Raw genomic sequence first — 19,726 nt, 5'->3', positions numbered from 1 at the left:
CTGGAGTCTTGGCTGTTCTGTGGGAGCAGTTACTGTTTCCCAAATCTTGGGAAGTTTTGTATTAACATAGTTATTAAGATTTGTTGTTTTCTTTTTAAAATCTGCTGCTCTGATTCCAAAAGTCTTTCATGTTTGTATTTGCTGTGATGAAGCATTGTAGGTTTTTTGTTCATTGTGTCCAAGACATGGTCAGCTGGCCATGATTGTAGTGGTGGATATATTTTCTTTGTTCAAGATGAATGTTAGCTGACCTTGTTTGTCTATAATACGAGCAAGATACCTTGTATACACCTGGAACTGTGGGTGGGGGGGTTGTGTATGTGTATACTTTTTTTTTAATTTTTTTTTTTTCAATTATGTTACCCAACTTTTCATCTCAATAATCAGATGAATTGTTGGGAAAAAAAAACTGATTTCCAACTGTTTAAATTTTATGCCATTTTTTGTGATTAAAAAAGAATCAGCTTCTCTGTAGGTGAGATAAATGAGGAGTGCATTCAGTGGTTGCAAATATAATTGATTTAATCTTTTTAGCATTAAACAGCCTTAAGAGAAATCCCAATATATATAAAGGCAATTGCTTCTTACACTACAATTGCTTTATAGTACAGGCATCTGATTTAAAAGTTTATATTGCAGGTTATCCAAAAATTAGTATGAAAACTTATGTGAAATTCAGTTCTATCCTATTATTAGAAACTATTTGATTTATTCTCAATGCATTATATTTTTAATGCATAGAAAGTTATAAATAATAAAAGTGTTTTGTTTTAAAAATATTTTTTTAATATCCTTTATAGATGATGGGGTTAGCATTCCTGCATCATATACATCTTATATAGCTCCTGTTATGTCTCCAAAACTGTACAGTGAAGTAGCATTAATGAAAGAAAGATATAAGCATCCTCTGGTATGATTGTTAGTTCATTTTCCTATTTACATAACATTTTAAAATTAAAGAATTAAAATATTTTTAATACTGCTAAAACATGAGGTAAATTATGCTTAATGGTATAATTTACTTCTTTTTCTTCCTTACTTGCATTTTAAGCTTGAAAAAATAATGAAAAAAAAATTTTGGACCCATTGTTCTAGGATGCCAGCATGGCAAGATATGATCATATGATAGTTATTTATGTTATGTAATAAGGGAAGGGCAAAGCCAACTTATTATTAAATTATGCTCATCTTGTACACTATTATAAACTCAACTGATATTTTCCTAGAATTACCGTAAGTCATTGATGTCTTGTAAAAGAAAGTATTTGTATAGTTGTCGCAGTTTTTAAGTTTTATTATGGTTTTATAATGACATCTAATAAATGTGCTACATTTTTAATTTAATAAGTTGAATTTGAAGTTAATAGTACAGTTGTTGCAAAGTGTTACCAAAAAATTGAGAGCTTCTTTCAGTTCAGTTTTTGGAGCACTTTTGTTTAATTTAGTAATTGAATATGGCTTAAGCTTTTTTAATCCACAAATGGCCACGCGGTTAGCCTAGTGGCTGTGTGCTTCGCAACCATATGACTGGGGAAGGAGTGTCCCAGGTTCGATTCCCATCGAAGATGTGAGGAATTTGAGGAACTTCCTCAGCCATAGCCAAGTTAGCCGGTCTTGGGCGCGTGCAGTAGGATTTTTTCCGCCAGTTTATCTGGCGTTTTTCATCCCGCAAGCAGGCAAACCGGCCCCATGGACACACATGGATCTACAGCCATAAAAAAAAATACTTACCCCCCAATAGGGACAGGGAAGAAAAAGAGAGGAAACTCCATACAAATAAATAAATCCATAAATAGGTTAATTACTGTCAGAAGGGATTGATACAGCATTATATATTTCTAATAAGGTTTTAATTTTAAAACATCCTAGAACAATGGGTCCAAAATATTCCGACCAACGATATCCAGAGGACTCTTGTACCAAAGTTATAGTGTATTTTAAAGTAGGCTAAATTCCTTAATATTGCAATTTTTCAAGCTTAAAATACAAGTAAGGAAGAAAATATAAATGAATTATACTTTAGGTATAATTTACTTCATATTTTAATTTTAAGGTTTTTCATCATCATTCAGAAAAGCAATATTAAATCTGATATCAAAATCAGGATAGAAAATGGGACTGGTTCTTTAATTTATACCACTTTAGATCCCATACCACATCTTCCAGTCTACGTTAATCACTTCTGGACCCATGTCATGGTAAGACCTGAAGAAGCCTGTTGCTCTTGACATTTCCAAGACATTAGATCAAATCTGTCATAGTGTACTCAGCAAACTGTCTAGTTGTTCCCTGCATGGTAGATGCAAGGAACATCATGTTCCCTGCATCTACCCTGCAGATGCAGGGAACTTTCCCCTTCAGATTTCTTTACCTATGCAGGATTGTCCTGGAACTCTGTTTTATTGCTTACCCTATTTTCTCCTGTACATTAACTATCTTCTTTCACTCATTTCAAATGCCATCCATATTTTTGCTGATACTGGTACATTCCATTTCTCCTACTCATCTGTGCTCAAACATCCTGAGCTTCAGCTACTACTGCCCTAAATACTAATTTCCATCCCATCCTTTAATGGAATGATGACAACTTTAAAAAAAAAAAAAAAAAAAAAAAAAAAATCTCATTTCAGCTCCCCTTATCTTTTGATATATCCATTTCACCAGACAAGGTTAGATTCTTCTTGTTAGGTAACATATGTTTCCCAACCAGTTTACAGATATCTGTTGTCACTTTACTGGACCGTGCCTGGAGGGAGGAGTAGTCTGAATGTGGAAGTATATAGGTAGTATAGAATATAGCACATATAAGATGGGTGCATGCTATTCATAATTTATGAAGGAGGATAGCATTAAATCAGGAATATACAGTTCTTTATTTTATGCATACAGGGTTATACTTAATAAATCCACAAGTTTTCAGGACTTTGTCTAAATTAAATAACTGGTATGAAAATTATCAATAAAAAGGTAAAAGCTGAAAAAAATGGGCAGGAACATGAAAAACATCAACTGCATTCTCAATGGAGAACCTATGAAACAAGTGAAATATGTCATCTGTTTAGGCAATTTTTGGTGAGGGACTTCTGTGTGACAAACTGTATGGAGAATGAGCAAAGAGAGAAATTAACCAAAATACTAGGCTGTATATAATTCTCTACTATACTATATAATTATATAATATATAATTCTCTTTTTCAGTATATAACACAATGTTTAAACAGATTTTAACTTGTGGATCACACTCCAGTTTTCAGAGGAAAATTAGGTATTAGACGATATTATAAAATAACTCTGATATTGTTAGTATTCAGAAATGGGAGGGATGGTTAGCAAAACGTTGAAACCAAGATGACAGGAAAAGGATCCAGAGGAAGACCGAGATATAGGTGGGTCGATGTAGTTAATAGTGCACTGAAAGGCTGAAATGTAAGATCTGACAGTATTGGAGACTTGACAAATAAGATTAATTTGAAAGAAAATTGTTTAAAGGGAACTAGTAATCATGCAGCACCATCACACTATCCTATACTACCCTTGAGGAAGTATATCAGATGTGATGATAATTAGCACCTTTTAAAATCAGGTATGTCTTTGGGCTGAATTACATCTCTGCCCTTTCCTGTCACAAACACATTACCTCTTGCTCAGCCTCCAAAATACTTGGTGTCATTTTCTGTAAGATGCTAGTACCTTGCATGACTACTGACACTATAAATCCCAAATCCGCCTAACCTTAAAATACCAGTTTCAACCTCCTTAAGAATGCTTGATGATCTTCAAAAAAAGGAGACATTGACATTCTGCTTATTAGAATGTCCCCTTTTTCTTCATTATGCCTTTTCTAGATATTTTCATGGGTGCTGAACTTGCTACCATCATTCTTCCACTTTCATCTAAACATTTAAAAACATGAGCAGCTACTGGTCAACATCCACAACACATTTTAGCTTCATACTTACGAAAGTCATGGGAAAGACTGGTAACAATAGATCACAAATATCACAGAGGCGTTCAGTGTTCTGGAAGCTATTTAAAAAAGAGGTAGAAAAAGTGCTGTAAAAGGAATCAGAGATAACATGAAAATGAAGAGAAAGATGTTCTAGATATTGTAGTAATTGCTTAGAAAAAGTACAAAAAATAAAACTAAATGTAATATTTACAGAGTAATTTCAATACTGAGCATTCCATGTAAGATTTATTATCTGAGACCTCCAAGGTTAAGGACTCATCGAGGGAGGCTATACATCACCCAAACCAGCTCCCATACCTTCCCTTATTTTCATTCACACTAGATGTATTCACTCATTGCTCTGTGAGAGAAAAACCTAGCTCTTAACACTTTCTTGAATGAACAAACTTAACTTCCATGGATACCTATATATTCTCTCCCCATCTTCCACGTAACGAAAAATTTCCTCATACAATATCCTATAACACCCATTCAAAAGTTTGTATACCTCTCTCTTTCTCCTGTTAACCAGAATCTGTAATCCACATACTCGCAATCTGTTCTTATAATCTGAATCCCATAATTCCAATCTATTCTTTGTAACTCTTCTTTGCACCCTTCCACAGCCTCTTTATCACCTTGGAACCCAGGAGACCAAATTGGTGCACAGTTATCCAAGTGAGGCCTTATCAAGTCCTTGTAAACAGCAACCATTATTTCCTTATTCTTACATGTCATTATTTGTTTCAACATTGCAATTATTCTCTGAGTTGCATTTACAAATTTTGCTATGTGACTTTTGAACTTCAAATTCCTATTCACCATGATGCCAAGATCCCTAGCCTTGTCAGTTGCTCACAGCATAATCCTGCTAATATAATATGCCACTGGAAATCTTATCATGCCAAAGTGCATAACTTTACACTTACTAGCATTAAACTGATAGCTATTTTCGTTTGTACAAATTTCCAGCCTATTCAAATCATTCTGTAGGTGCTGGATATCAGTAGCATCCCTAATTTCCCTACCTATCTTCACATCATTGACAAACAATTGCACATCTCCTGTTAGACCCTTCCTAATGTCATTAATGTGTAGATTGAATAATAATTGCCCAAGGACTGAACCCTGAGGTACACTACTGGTCACTTTAAATCTCGCAGATTCACACACTCACTGTATACCACTTTTTTTTATGTCTGTCAACCTTCCTTGATCCAAATCGAGAGTTCATGCAACAGTTTTTCATGTGGTATCTTATCAAAGACATTATTATTGAAATCCAAGCCAAACTAGAAACAGATCCCAACAAAGAACTAATATTTCATAAAATAAACTTCCTAAATAACAAAATAAAAATATTATCCAACATTATTCCAAACCTCAAAATGCTCTGATATCATTAAAAAAGAACCCAGATATAATAATTGCTAAAGCAGACGAAGGTGACTCATTGGTCATCATAAACAAAACGGATTACCACAACAAAATAACAGCTATTTTAAATGATCAAAAAGTCCAAAATGACCCCGCCCCTGACCTCATAAAACAAATTTAACAACACACTACATGTTTTAAAAAACCAAAACAAGATAGATAAAATAACAATGAAAAACACAACACTCCACCACACATACTCCATATATATTCGGACAAATTAAAACTCCATAAAGATGGTTGCCCGGTATGCCCAATAGTCTCATACAAAAACACCCCCACATCACTTTTATCAAAATGCTTAGTAAAACTACTCAAACCTTTACTGACCAAGTCAAAATCAATGATAAAAAAACACAGACGACCTATTTCAAAAAATAACAAACCTAAATCTATCCTGCAGCGTCACTATACACCAATGTGGACATCTCCAGAATGTTAGACATCATACATACATTACTCACAGAAGACCACACCCTAGGATCATGAACAAAATTAACACCCAGTGATATCGTAAACCTGATAAAACTAATAATCTCAACTTTTTTAGATTTAACAATAACATCTGTATCAAATTTTTGGACTCCCTATGGGCCAAAATATTAATGAACAATTAGTTGAATTGTTTCTATCACATCTACTCAGCCCTTTCCTCCCTCCTGGCATCACCTTTTACAGCCAATATGTGGAGGATATTCTATACATTGGAGAACCTACATGCATCACCACTTTACAAGCATCCCTTAACAACTTCAGCAACAGATTAAAATTCACTATAGAAACAGAGCTGAAAAATCCATCAATTTCCTAAACCTGACATTAATTAGAACAAGCAACAAAAATATTCCACAAACCCACACATATCGGAAATTACCTCCACTTTATCGCCTTATTCTATCAAAAAATCGGTCATTCTAACACAATTTATAAATGCATACAGGTTTCCAGCTACACATAATTATCTCACGATAGAAATAAAGAAATTAACACCGATTTTTAGAAACTGAAATTACCCAACACAGCTAATAAATTATGCCAACAAAACAGCAAAAACACATCAAAGCAATCCAATTACCAAAGCAAACTTCCAAACACAAAAAATCATTAAACTGCTGTATATCTAGAACACATACAAAGCCTACAAATACATTTTTTTAAACACACCAACTATAAATTAGTGTTTGCCACAAACCAAAAATTGGCACGCTTCTAAAACCTACAAAATATCACTTATACAAAGAAATACCAGAACATCATAATGTAGTATACAAATTTCCTTGCCAACAAGACTGTGATGTCACCTGCACAGGTTCCATGATCAGATCTTTATTGGCAAGACTACAGGAACATTTCCAAGACTGCAACATAGCAATTTCAGAACATTTAAGCAATAAGAAATGTAATAACCAAAAGAAAAACAGAAATAGGTCCACACTTTTAAACAGAAGCATATCCCACAAATCGACAAAGCCATAATAGTAGAATATCGGAAACAATAGTCATAAAATGTGACAAAAACTCAATAAACGTTTACTGCCCCTATATAATCTCTGAGAATTGGAAACTCCAAATCATAAAAATTAGGTCATGACTCCGACCAATAGAAAACAACACAGATACATCCAAGACAAAAACACCAAGCCGACATGACATAGCCTCCACTTTTCCCACAAGCTGCGAAGACAACACGCAGTTGTCTTCACAGTTGTCACACCACGTTACTCCCATCCCTAATGTTGTATCATCATATTCTATCCTTCTCCTTTCCCAAAAAATCTTTCATCTACTTCCCAAAGAATTCACACCCCGCCATGCTTTAAGTTTTAAACTCGCATACCTTTTGTCTTACCTGCAATTCTCCCACTCCTCTATCTCTGCATTTCCAACCCCCCCCCCCCCCCCTCTTTCAGTCATACTTCAGCAGTAATATAAACGTTTATCACTGGATGCTGCTCAATAAGAAGACAACCAGGAACATCCTACAAAGGTATGTTCAAAATTATTCCTTCCTTCCTTATATTCTTCATGTATCTGCTTTAAAACATCAGCAATGTCCTAAAAAATTGAGTAAAAAACCCATGACACCATAAAAGGGGTACTCCTAAAGAAAAATAGTCAACATAGCCATAAAAATTAATTAATGAAATTCTTTTGGATAGCTTGCAGCACAATACTCATTACCTTCCTGGCCTATGCTTTATATATTTCATAACTCCTCTCACTCTTATTTTCACAATATTCTTTCCACATCATCATCATCTTGTTGATATCTTACTTAACAAGGTTACAATCCTTTTTTTACTCCTATGCTATTTATTCTTTGAACTCTAGCGATACATTCAGATACTCGTTTAAGCACTTTTTTAAAGATTTTCATTCATTGCTGACATTTTTCCCATTCAGTAACTGATCCCCATGAGACCAAAGATAGCATTCTCCTAAGTGAATCATTATTTCCAGCTTTGTAGTTCAGCATGTAACCTGTTCTAATTGGAAATCAATATAATTAGATACTTCCCAAGAGTATAGCATGATCATTGTCACCAACCAATGGGAAAATAGTCATATTCTTAACTGATACTCCTTCTAATGCTATGAACAAACACTCCTTGACCTCATGTTCCTTCTTTCATGTGCTGCTTGAGAATGTTGTCTTGCAACAATTCCATAAATTCCTCTTCATTCTTATCATGAGATTTGTCTTCTACCCAGTCAATGTTTGGATAATTAAAATTACTAAGCAGTGATGAGCTATAAGGGGCTCGCACGAGCCCTTTGTAAATTTTTCTCAAACTTGCAAGTCCCTTGTTCTTCTTGTTTAATAATCTTGTAGAACTAGAAAATACTGCCGTGCAATGTATACATGCTACTATAACTGCTACTTTAAATTCATATGGATTTTCTGATAACTGTATAAAAATCATTTCATTGCATTTTGTTCTGATGGAGCTAGTGTAATGTTAGGAAACAAATCAGGTGTTGCAATCAAACTTCTACAAAAATTTCCCAGAGTTGTGATTTGGCATTGCGCTCATCGTTTACACTTTGCATTAGACGATTCAATAAAAAACATTAAAAAAATAAATCATTTTGAAATATTTATCGATAAATTATATGTTTTTTATCATCAATCACCAAAAAATCAACGAGAATTAAATATGATTGCAAAAGACCCTCCAATCGAAATTTTAAAGATTGGCTGTGTGTTTGGACCGCAATGGGCAACTTGCAGTTTACGAACGGCTCTTGCTTTGTAGAGAAATTACCCAGCTTTGTGCAAGCATTTTGCATCAAATGATAAATATAAGAGCTTTTTAAACCGACTTCTCAATTTGGAATTTTTAAAAGATCTAGCATTAATGATTGATATCCTACAGGAATTATCATATCTGTCAGAAGCTCTACAAAGTCCCAATATAAGTATTATAAGGGTTAAGTTAGGCCTTTTTTTGCTTGACGATGCGAACCCTTTGTTAAAATTTCCACTACCCATAAGGCTAAATTGGTGATGCATTTCATCATCCCCTGAAACTGAGCTGCCAGGTTTGTTTATGTTTGCATACCTGAAGATGCTAAGAAATATTATGATAGAGAAACTTGGGGCATAACAGATAGAGGTTGCTCGGATAAGATTTTTATTTTAACATATAAGATTTTTTTTATCAACATCTATGTATATTCTGTAACAGATAACTATTACAGTAGTCAGTATTGACTGAAGGAGATACAGGAAGATGGTTTGATGTAAAATCAAATGTAAGACAAAGGTGCACACTAGCTCCAAAACTACTCATCTCATCTTTATATTTTATGCAAATATTATTTTCTCAGGTATCTTGTTCTGTAAATATCTGTCAGCCATCCTCTTATCCATACCACTATCTTCATGTTCATAACCGTTTGTCCCATCAAAACTGATTAATCACTTTTTTCTAGAGTGATGTCTAATTTTGTTTACAAAGTGTTGTGTGTTTTTAATATAGGAGGGGGAAATGACCTACCAACTCATTGAGTATTGACCCTAGTTTCTTAGCTAGATGATAATTGGGGCTGTCAATTTGATGTCTCTGCCCTTTTCACAGATGTTCCAATCATTGACACAATTCTTTTATAGTACAAATTCCTGATATCACAGCGCTCTTTACACATGTACTACATTCTGGCTATTTTGTGTTATACAAAATACAAAATGTGGCAAAAGTTTTTTTTTTTTTTTTTTTTTTTTTTTTTTTTTTTTTTTTTTTTTGATTATATGGAAGTTTTGAGTGTCCTAGATTCCTTCACTTTAAAACTCAGTCTGGCTTAGATACATGTACAATGTTTTCACTATCTTGTCCCATGGCTGCCAAACATCAGACACTTCTCTCAACCTCCTAAACAAACAACACAAACACATACAATTCACAAATGAAATATAAAGTCAGAGCACACTTCCTTTTCTAGATACACTTGTCACAGGTCTTCCTTCCAGCAGTCTTTCCTTTACTGTTTACCATAAGCCTGCACATACTGGCCGATTTGTATGCATAAATTCTTACCACCACCCAACGCAGAACCTAGGTGTCATTAACACACTAAAAAACAGGACTTTGAAGATTTACTCCAGTGAAAAGCACTTAAACATGAATTAAAAGTTATCAACAATACCTTCCTGAAAAATGGCTACAGCAAAAATACTGTCAACAAAGTTCTTCACAAGACTCCACTTAAAAAAAAAAAAAATAAAGTAGATTACAATAAAACTGTAGCCAATACATACATTACACATATATCAGATAAAATAAACAGAATACTACAGAAACACAACCTTAATGCCACTTTTAAACCTCTTGCAAAATTAAAGAACTCATTCAACTCATCCAAGGATCCACTTCCTCTGGTCCACCATGAAGTATGCTGTATTCATCATCATCATCATCAAATTCCTGCCATGTACCCTCAAGGGGTGTACAGGATATGACAGTACTACATGAAAAAATTACATCATTACTAACTTCCTATCTACAATTTTCCTCCAAATCAGTCTGTTACTTGTCAAGACTACAACATTATCAGATCTTATATTTCTATTGTCTAAGGTACTTTGTACCGTATCAATCCACCTATATCTTGGTCTTCCTCTGGGTCGTTTTCCTGCCAACCTGGCAGAGAACACTTGTTTTGCTAATCTTTCCTCTCCCATTCTATTTAAGTGACCATACCATCTGAGATTAGCTCTGCTAACGCATTCCTGGATGCTGACAATGTCAAGTTCTTTCCTAATATCCTCATTTTTAATATGATATTGCCATTGATGCCATCTGTTCACGCCTCTAATCTTTCTCAGGACTCTCAGATCCATAAGTTAAAATTGGTTTGAACACAGTCTTGTATACAGCTAATTTTGCACATGTAATTTGCCCTATATAGGTGAAACAGGATGCATAATTTCTATCCAAAAAAAAAAAGGAACATAAATGGCACATTAAATTTAATAATTATAGTAAATCTGACTTTCTGATCATGCCCTGAATACTCTACATTGAATTGACTGGAAAGGCATCTGTTGTTTACGTCACACCAAAACATGGTATGAGCATAAATTTAAGGGGGCTGTGAAATTCTTATCACCACCCTAATCTTAACAATAATTGTGATCTAAAAATTCCAAGAATATGGATGCCACATATTCTACCCACTTAATCTTTTGGTTTAATGCCGCAACCGGCCACGACATCTATAGACATCAAGCTAAATCTGGATATGATTCTCTAACCCCCTTTGAATAACATCGATAAGAAGTGCAATTTGGTCTCACTATTTCATCCACCTTGGCCAGTAGGGAGGTTAAGAGTTAATTATAATTAGGACTGTAAGCAATCTAGGATCTAACTCGAATATAAAATACTCTTGTTAAATTATGGAATAGGCCATCACTTTTGCTGTATTAAAACTATCTATATGAATTTGTTCTCTGGTGATGTTATAAATAGAATATAGAATTTTTTTTTTCACTAGAGGTCAGGCCAGTAGAATAAAGGTTGATTAAATCATTGTTACTTGGGCTTACTGTTTGAAATGTGTATACTCCAGATGATGACTTTAATATGATGGTTGAAACGTCGAGAAATTAAAATAATTATTCCTAACACATTGTCGTCTCCTTAATTTTACAGAAATGAATGCTGATCACTATGCAACACTAATCAAAAGGATTATGAGATTGTAGGTTGTAATTAAAATACGAAGAGAATCAACAAGATTTGGCTTTGCATTATGAATGTTTTTGTACTTCAGTAAAACTTGGATTTTTCTATGACTGATGCATGTACATATATTAAAAAAGAAGAAGGCATCAAATTATTTTCAGTAATTTATTATTATCAAAATTATACAAACACGTTGCTGTACAGTCAGAAGGATAACATCATGGAATTTCTGGATAGTATTCCATGCACTCTTCCACTTCAGCTTAATAAAATAAATAAAATACAAAAGTTTCATTGACTGTACTTAGAACAACTTTTCTTCATTTTTTGAAAAGTTCAACCTGTACTTATCCAAGTCAGACGTAAATAGTTATTATTAGTATCTCACTTTTCATGCTGCTTATAGTATAATATTTATAATTTAATTCATTAGTTCACATAAAGAATAAATTCAAGATGATGAGCAGTTATCAGGAACATTAGTAAAGTATTTTATTTCTGTGATTATACTGCATTCATTCATATTTGTTTGGTTTATCTTCTGACTTTCATTTTTTAGGCTAATTTTGAGATGCCATATGTTGTCCGTCTACATAACAGAACTGAATTGGCTAAGCCACAGCCAATGTTCACATTTCACCATCCAAACAAAGGTAATTGTAATACTTTCATTGTTAAAATATCTTGCAATAAAAGTTGTTTTAGTCAATTACAATTACTCATGAGAATTGGTGTACCCACAACTTTTTTTTCATAATTTCTCAATTCTATGTAGATTAAGCTATCATACAAACATTAATGAAGAAGTTCTAAATGGTGCTCTCAGTCAGTGATGCCTTTAAATAAATACTAATCAAGGGATAAAATATAATCCATTGGATTCTGTTTTCTTTTCTGTTCTCAAGACAGGTTGAGTTCCATGTGTATAAAAGTCTTCCACTGTTGTCTGTCCAAAGCAGAAAGTCCAGTGCAGTTCTAAGGACGTTATTCCATGCTAATCTTGGGGTTGTACCCTGGAGGGCACAAAACCCAGGGAAAACTTCATATACCATGTGAAGAAGTCTGTCCGGTTTCATTCACCCAGTGTGATCAAACCAATAGAACTGATGCTTTTTAACTAGGATTGTTAAAAATTGTTGAGTTAGGGATATTCAACTCTTGCAGCACTTGTGCATTTGACTTATGTTCTGTCCAATGAGTTCTGTTGATTTTCCTGAAGCATTTCATTTCAAAAGCCAATGGTTTCATCTCTGCTTCTTTTTTGATATCCCAGTTTCTGTCTCATAGAAAGCTGTTAGTAGCATTATACTTTCGTATAATTTTATTTTTAGATTTGTAGGAATTTTGTTGTTTTTCCAAATTTTATTCAGTTTATTCATCATTGACCATGCTATGGAGAGTGTTATCATTGCTATGTCATTTAAATGTGAAGTCAAATATGCTCCTAGATAATTAAAACTGTTAACTTGTTCTATGGTTTCCTGATTAAATGTTATCTGTATTTTCAGGTGTCTTCCGATTTTCATCATCTTAGTTTTACTTGAATGTATAATCATTATAATTCTGGTTTTCTGGTTTTCAAGTGGTACATTATCAAGAGAGTTTTGGTGCTACTGTAATGACAAATGTGATGTGAGCCCATTCCATGCACTTTCTGAAATTACATTTCCTTACCAGAAGCATTCAATTCTTCCACTTTCTAAGACAGCTATTCAACACTCCTTCACGGTTCTTCGAATATCCAATATTTGAAGAATTGCAGTAAAGGGAACAAAGAACTCTGCCCATTCACAGTACTAATGTACTGTGGGATAACTGTAAAGCCCACTGTATAAATTCCAGTTAATTCATTTTAAGAAATCAAAAGTTATCAGCTTTGAATTAAATAGATGAATGTTTCCATGAAGTTTGTTCTTGCCCTTTTGCCAGCTGTCTCTGTCACATGATCTTTGATCATATGACAGAAATTGTTGACAAATTTAAACCTTCCAATAATATCTTGCAGATGCCAGCATATTACACAGAACAGCTTTGTCATTAGTATGCTCCACTTATAGAAAACTGTGTCCTGTAGCTTAGAGTGCATACACCTCACTGATTGATCATCATAATCATTCTGTGACATCTGTGGAACAATAAGATCAACCAACTTACAGGCTTCCAACCTTTAGTACTATTGCACCTCCCCCATTGTAGAGGACAAAGGATATTGGTAGCCTGTGGAATAAAGTTATTGAGAATATTGACTTTTCCCATACAAGAAGAAATCATCACGCAGCTATTTAGAGATTGAAATCTTGGTGACTTGCCAGGAGAAATGCTTGTAAATGTTATATACAGCCTTTAATATCACATTAAACTTTTCTGACCTTGGAAGGTCACAACCAGGCTGAATGGTTGTGACCTTCCAAGACTTCGGCAATCTATGCTTTCATAGATTACCGAATCAGTGTTTGGCCATTTGTTCCAATTAGAAATATGTATAAGAGATGCTTTGAAACAAGAACATCTGTTTTTCTTCTTTAATGGTGTCTTCTTTAATATGGAAAAAGATTATGATACAGACTGGAGATATAGCACACTAAAATACTTCTTAAACACGTTCATGTTAGGGCAATAGTAGCTTGCTAACCTTGAACCTATCCATTTGCCAAAGCAAACAAAATTACTGCCAATTTCGTTCCTGTGTATCATCAGACACTCTGCTTTTCATGATGTTTCTTCAGTTGTAACTAATCCCACCTTGTTGGGGAGGAGGAGTATCATCATCATCAAATTCCTGATATATACCCTCAAGGGATGTACAGGATCTGATAGTCCTGTACATCCAAATCAGTCTGTTACCTGTCAAGACTCCAACATTATCAGATCTTATATTTCTATCTTCTAAGGCACTTTTTACTGTATCCATCCACCTATATCTTGGTCTTCATCTGGATCTTTTTCCTGGCAGAGAACACTTGTTTTGCAAATCTTTCCTTTCCCATTCTGTTTAAGTGACCATACCACCTGAGACTACTAACACATTCCTGGATGCTGATAATGTCAAGTTCTTTCCTAATATCCTCACTTTTTAATATGATATAGCCATCTAATGCCCCTAATCTTTCTCAGGACTCTCATATCTGCAGTCTCTAGTCAAATGTTTTACTTCTGACCCAGCTCTCAGGTCCATAAGTTAAAATTGGCTTGAATACTGTCTTGTATACAGCTAATTTAGTGATTTGGCTAATTTCTCTCTTATTCCATATAAATTTATTCAGTTGACTTCCCACCATACCAGCTTTGTTGATTTTATTGTCTATTTCCATATTTAATTTACCATCTTCACTAAAAATTGTGCCTAAGTAGCCAAAATGTTTTACTTGTTCTATAGGTTCTCCATTCACAATGCAGTTGATATTTTCAAAGCTTCTGCCTATTTTCATTGTCTTTGTCTTGTTATTGCTGCCCTTCATACCATATCTATTACAACAGTTATTCAATTTAATCAGGGAATCTTGCAGACTTGCAGCAGGTTTATTTAGAAGTATAATATCATCCGCATAAAGCAGAGCTGTCATTAACATCTCCAATTTTGATATCAAGTTTAATACCACTTCATAATGTGATTCATATAGATAATGAATAACAGATGGAATAATGTACATCCTTGTCTGACACCAGATTTAATGTTAAACCACCTTCCTGTACTTCCTTCAATTCTAACTGCTAACTTACAACTCAAATAAAGACTACATATTGCTTGATATAATGCCCCACTGACACCATACAGCTGTAGCGTTTTGAATAGCTTCTCTCTTGGCACCTTGTCATATGCTTTTTCCAGATCTATAAAACTTAAATACAGATCTTTGTTATATTCCCATGATTTCTCAACTATTTGTCGTAAAGTGAAAATCTGATCCTGACAGCCTCTATTCGGCCTGAATCCTGCTTGTTCTTCACCAAGCTTCTCTTCCACAATCCTTCTCAACCATTTCTCAAGTATACTTGCATATACTTTACCAGGAACACTCGGTAGAGAAATACTTCTTTAATTCTTGCATTCAGTTTTATTTCCCCTTTTTTTTGTATGGGCACTATGAGAGCTCTACTTCAATCTGAATATGTGAAATGGAATGTTCTTTTCAGAATATATTAAAAACAATAATTAAAGATAACAATATATTTGATTGTTAGTTACTATACTTGATTTGCTAAATGATGTAAAGAATAACAGATATAAGGAAGAGAAAGAATGGATGTGAATAAAAATACTTTCAGTACTGTAAAATGGATTATGAATAATTTACATCTGTGATGTTATGTGTTATAAGTATCTGGGAGTGGAGCGAAGAATACATGATCCTATAAACTATAGATTTGCATATTTGCATTATGATGGGCATAATTAAAAAAGAAAAAGAAATTTATGGAAAAGGATGTGCTTGCGAAATATAGATGACTAACCAATAAGAAACAGTGACTGTATACATTGCTAGTTCAGTAGATAACTGTTGGGTTGTGCTTATACCATGATCTAATAATGCTGATCAGGTGATTCGTGTGGAATTGGCAGGAATATATGTGGGTTGACTGAGGAGCAAATCATCTTGTATAATTTATTGTGCTTGTTATATGTATTTCATTCTTTTTTATATATATATATATTTCACTTTATTTTCTGATAATTCTTTTATTTACTAATGATCAGTGTTTTTTACATGAAGTATAATATATATATACATCATTTTGTTCTTTTTACAGACATTTTATTGTAAAAAATCTATTTTGCTTATGCACAGAAAAAAAAAAATTTTTTTTTTTGTTTATGGATATCATAACATGACTAAATTATTCATACGTATGAGTCACGTTGAACATATGGGAGGCTGTGCATCACAGTTTATTCAGTATGTTGTCACCTTAGATTTCTGATCTGCCAATTTCTTTCCACCAATTCTTGACAATTTTTTATAGCATTCTCTGCAGCATTTGCCATCCTTGAGTTGACAGTCCATCCATTTTGCTTAACTGATGAATGTTTTTTGCCTTTTCATTGTAATCTCTTTAGATATAGTCTCTCCTGTATCTAAAAATTCTTTTATGATTATCTCTTTGAATTAGGGAATGGAGATAATTACATTTCCTTTAGAACTGAATTTTTTGTGAATAATCCAATTCACAAGAGCTGTTCCAAAGAGTACTTCCATGGAGATTTTTTTTTTATACCACTTGACTGTCTTCTTGAGAGGAATAATAACATGCCATCTGGTCTGAGAGATTGACACTTTTCTTAGCAGCATTATAGCTGGGCTCCCTGCCTGATTCCTGTATTGCTGCTGTGCCCTATTATTACAAGCACTCTGCTAACTTGCAACAATGATCTCTGTAAGTTCTTAACATAGTTACTGGTCTTTTGTCAGTCCATTTCAGCATTTAAATGCCTCTTTTGTTTCCCATAGCTATTATTTCTCCACGTTTCTGTTTCTTCACCATAACTTCTGCCCGGAGTCCAACTCTGTTATTCCTGATTGTTCCACAGAGAGATGTTCCTCAGCAAGTGGCAAACTGTTATAAGAAGCATCTGCAAATAAAATCCTTCTTGTATTCAAAAGGCCATCAAGCAATTTCAAAGTGATGAAATAAGCTTAGCACACATTCACCATTCACTATGTCACCTTTACCTGAATACACACAGATGCTGTATGTGTAGCTAGCTGTTAAGCAGAGTTTATACACTTTGATGCCATATTTATCAGTCTTGCTGGGAATATATTGTCAAAAGAACAGCCTCCCATGTCAAGGAATCATGCTGTCATCAATTTCAATTATTTTTTCCAGGCAAAACTGCTTTTTAAAAGCTTTAAACAACTTGTTCTTGTATTTTATACAGACAATCACTAGTCTCCTCATCATTGTTACAAAAATGCCAATACTTCAGCAGTTGCAGAAATCTGTCCCTTTGCATTGCATTCTTTATTCTCCAGTTTGTATACATGGAATTCTTTGACCAGTGCAAATGTATTTCCAGAACATGTGTTACCCATAAACAATAGGATTCCAAAAAATTTCTTCTTTGCATTTGGGTATCCATTTCTTGGAATTCCCTTGTTTATTTGGAGTTTCACAAGCCCTGAGTTGTAGATAAGCACTGATCTGCATATTTGTTCATTTATCTTACCAAAAATTTCATTATTCCATCAGTTATAAAGGCAGAGTACACTGCAGATGGGTTTTCTGCATCAAGTGGTAAAAATAGTTCATCTTCACTAGTGTGCTCCTGAACCGGTACTGCCATGTTACTTACTGGATTCCATTTGTTTGAAAAGATAAAATTCAGAAACCTCACTTGAAATCATCATCTGAATTATTTGCTACATCTTCGAAAATTCGAACTTCATCTTTTTGACAGGAAGCTCATCACTAGAACATGTGGATTTCCCACATATGTTTCTAGTTTGTTGGTTTTCATGAGATGAATTCTTCTATATTCTTTAAGAAGAATACTTTTTCTATTAGAAATAGATAAATTTTTACTCCCTATGTGTATACTGACAGTAACAGATTGATTTGGAGAAAAACTGTTGATAAGAAGTTAGTAACGATTATAAGTTTTTCATGTAGTACTATCCTGTACACTCCTTAAGGGTACATGTCAGGAATTTGATGATGACGTGTATACTATCCAAGGATTGGAAGCAGCTGTCCCTATATAGCGAACAACAGAAACTATGCTGCACAGACTCAAGCAAAACTTTGTTGTACCACTAAAAACAGATGTTCTAACATTTGTCTAAATTTTTAATTACATGAAATAAGTGTTTGTTCGATTGCATTTGAAATCTTCAATATCATTAAGACAAATCACAGATGCTAACTTCAAATAAAATTCTACCGAAAGAGTTGCAGCACATAAACAGTAACGAGAAGTCCTGTCAGTACAATAAATGTGCAAAACACTTCCCGACATGAATGTGTTAATCTTGGTCTCAGGGGACACCATGTTTTTATTAAAAGCTTTCTGTCCAGTTCGAGACCTCCAAGTCAGAGAAGAAATTACACGTTATCTTGCCCATATTGTTAAGAGGAGGGTGTTTCTCAAGGCTCTGTCTTAAATTTGGCACGTTGTTGTCAAGATTAACTCAATCACTGAACAATCTCCTTCACTGTAAGCAATGCTCTTTATGTTGATTCCTTCACAAATTACTGTCACTGTTGTGACATTGAAGGTAATTGAAAGACATCTTCAATAAGCAGCTGGTCATGTCTCTCCATGCTTTCAGGTTTTCAGCAGAAAAAATTGTCTGTGTGCACTTCTGCCAAAAATGCACCCTTCATCTAAATCCTGAGTTAAGGATCAAAATATTATTCCAGTAGCAGCAGAAGCCAAGTTTTTTTTTTTTTTTTTTTTTTTTTACCCATTTTGACCGAAAATTTACATTCCTTGCACACATTCATCAACTAAGGGTGAGGTGCAAGTGGGAATTGAATCTTCTTTGCACTCTCTCCTCTGCTAAATGAGGTGCAGAACAGTCATTACTGCTTCATCTTTATCATGCACTTTTACATTCAAAGCTGGATTGTGAATCTTCAAGGCAGAGTAGCCTGCAATGACTCTATCTTATCCATTATTGGGGTATACAAATAGATACTGACACTTTTTGCACATTACCCATTCAAATCTTTATATTGAAGCAAATGAACCAGCACTATTACTTAAACGTAAACAGTTGTCTCTTAAGTATGCCCTAAAAATAGCCTATTCTAGAGCATCTTGCGTGGATTACTATTGTTTCTCTGTGTTGGGAGACTCAATATCACACATCAGAATGCCATGCAACCCATCAGTATAGGTGTTAGAGATTTTGTGAGCAGTTGGCATGAATGTTGACAACATTTCTCCTTGTCTGGTTTGCACTCCATCATCTGTCTACATGCAGTTATTTAATGCACACAAAGCAGAACGCTCTGATTTCCTTCCCTTCTATATTGATGGTTCAAGATTTGAGACCTCTATTGGTTGTGTTGCTATGTTTCCAGAGTTTAGTACATCCAATCAAATCTCACATGATTGCAGAATTATACAACAGAGTGGCATGCAATTCACCTTGCACTGTGTATAATAAAAGAAAACCGTACCAAAAGTAGCAGCTTTCTCAGTTTATAC

General features: G+C 34.2%; 1 protein-coding gene across 1 annotated transcript in view; it reads left to right on the top strand.

The window, feature by feature from the left end:
- Window positions 1-19,726, top strand: part of csul (protein arginine N-methyltransferase 5) — a 176,954-nt gene that overhangs the window by 142,608 nt on the left and 14,620 nt on the right. Inside the window, exons 13-14 of the mRNA XM_090408092.1 lie at window positions 801-910; window positions 12,134-12,227. Of these exons, the coding sequence (XP_090264218.1) occupies window positions 801-910; window positions 12,134-12,227 (204 nt within the window). The remainder of the gene's footprint in view (window positions 1-800; window positions 911-12,133; window positions 12,228-19,726) is intronic.

This window comes from Typopeltis vanoorti, chromosome 18, assembly GCF_054136105.1.
Source record: "Typopeltis vanoorti isolate ZY-2024b chromosome 18, IOZ_Tvanoo_1.0, whole genome shotgun sequence".
NCBI classification, from domain to species: Eukaryota; Metazoa; Arthropoda; class Arachnida; order Uropygi; family Thelyphonidae; genus Typopeltis; species Typopeltis vanoorti.
Note: the sequence above shows the minus strand (reverse complement) of the source record. Positions and strands in the feature narration are given on the sequence as shown.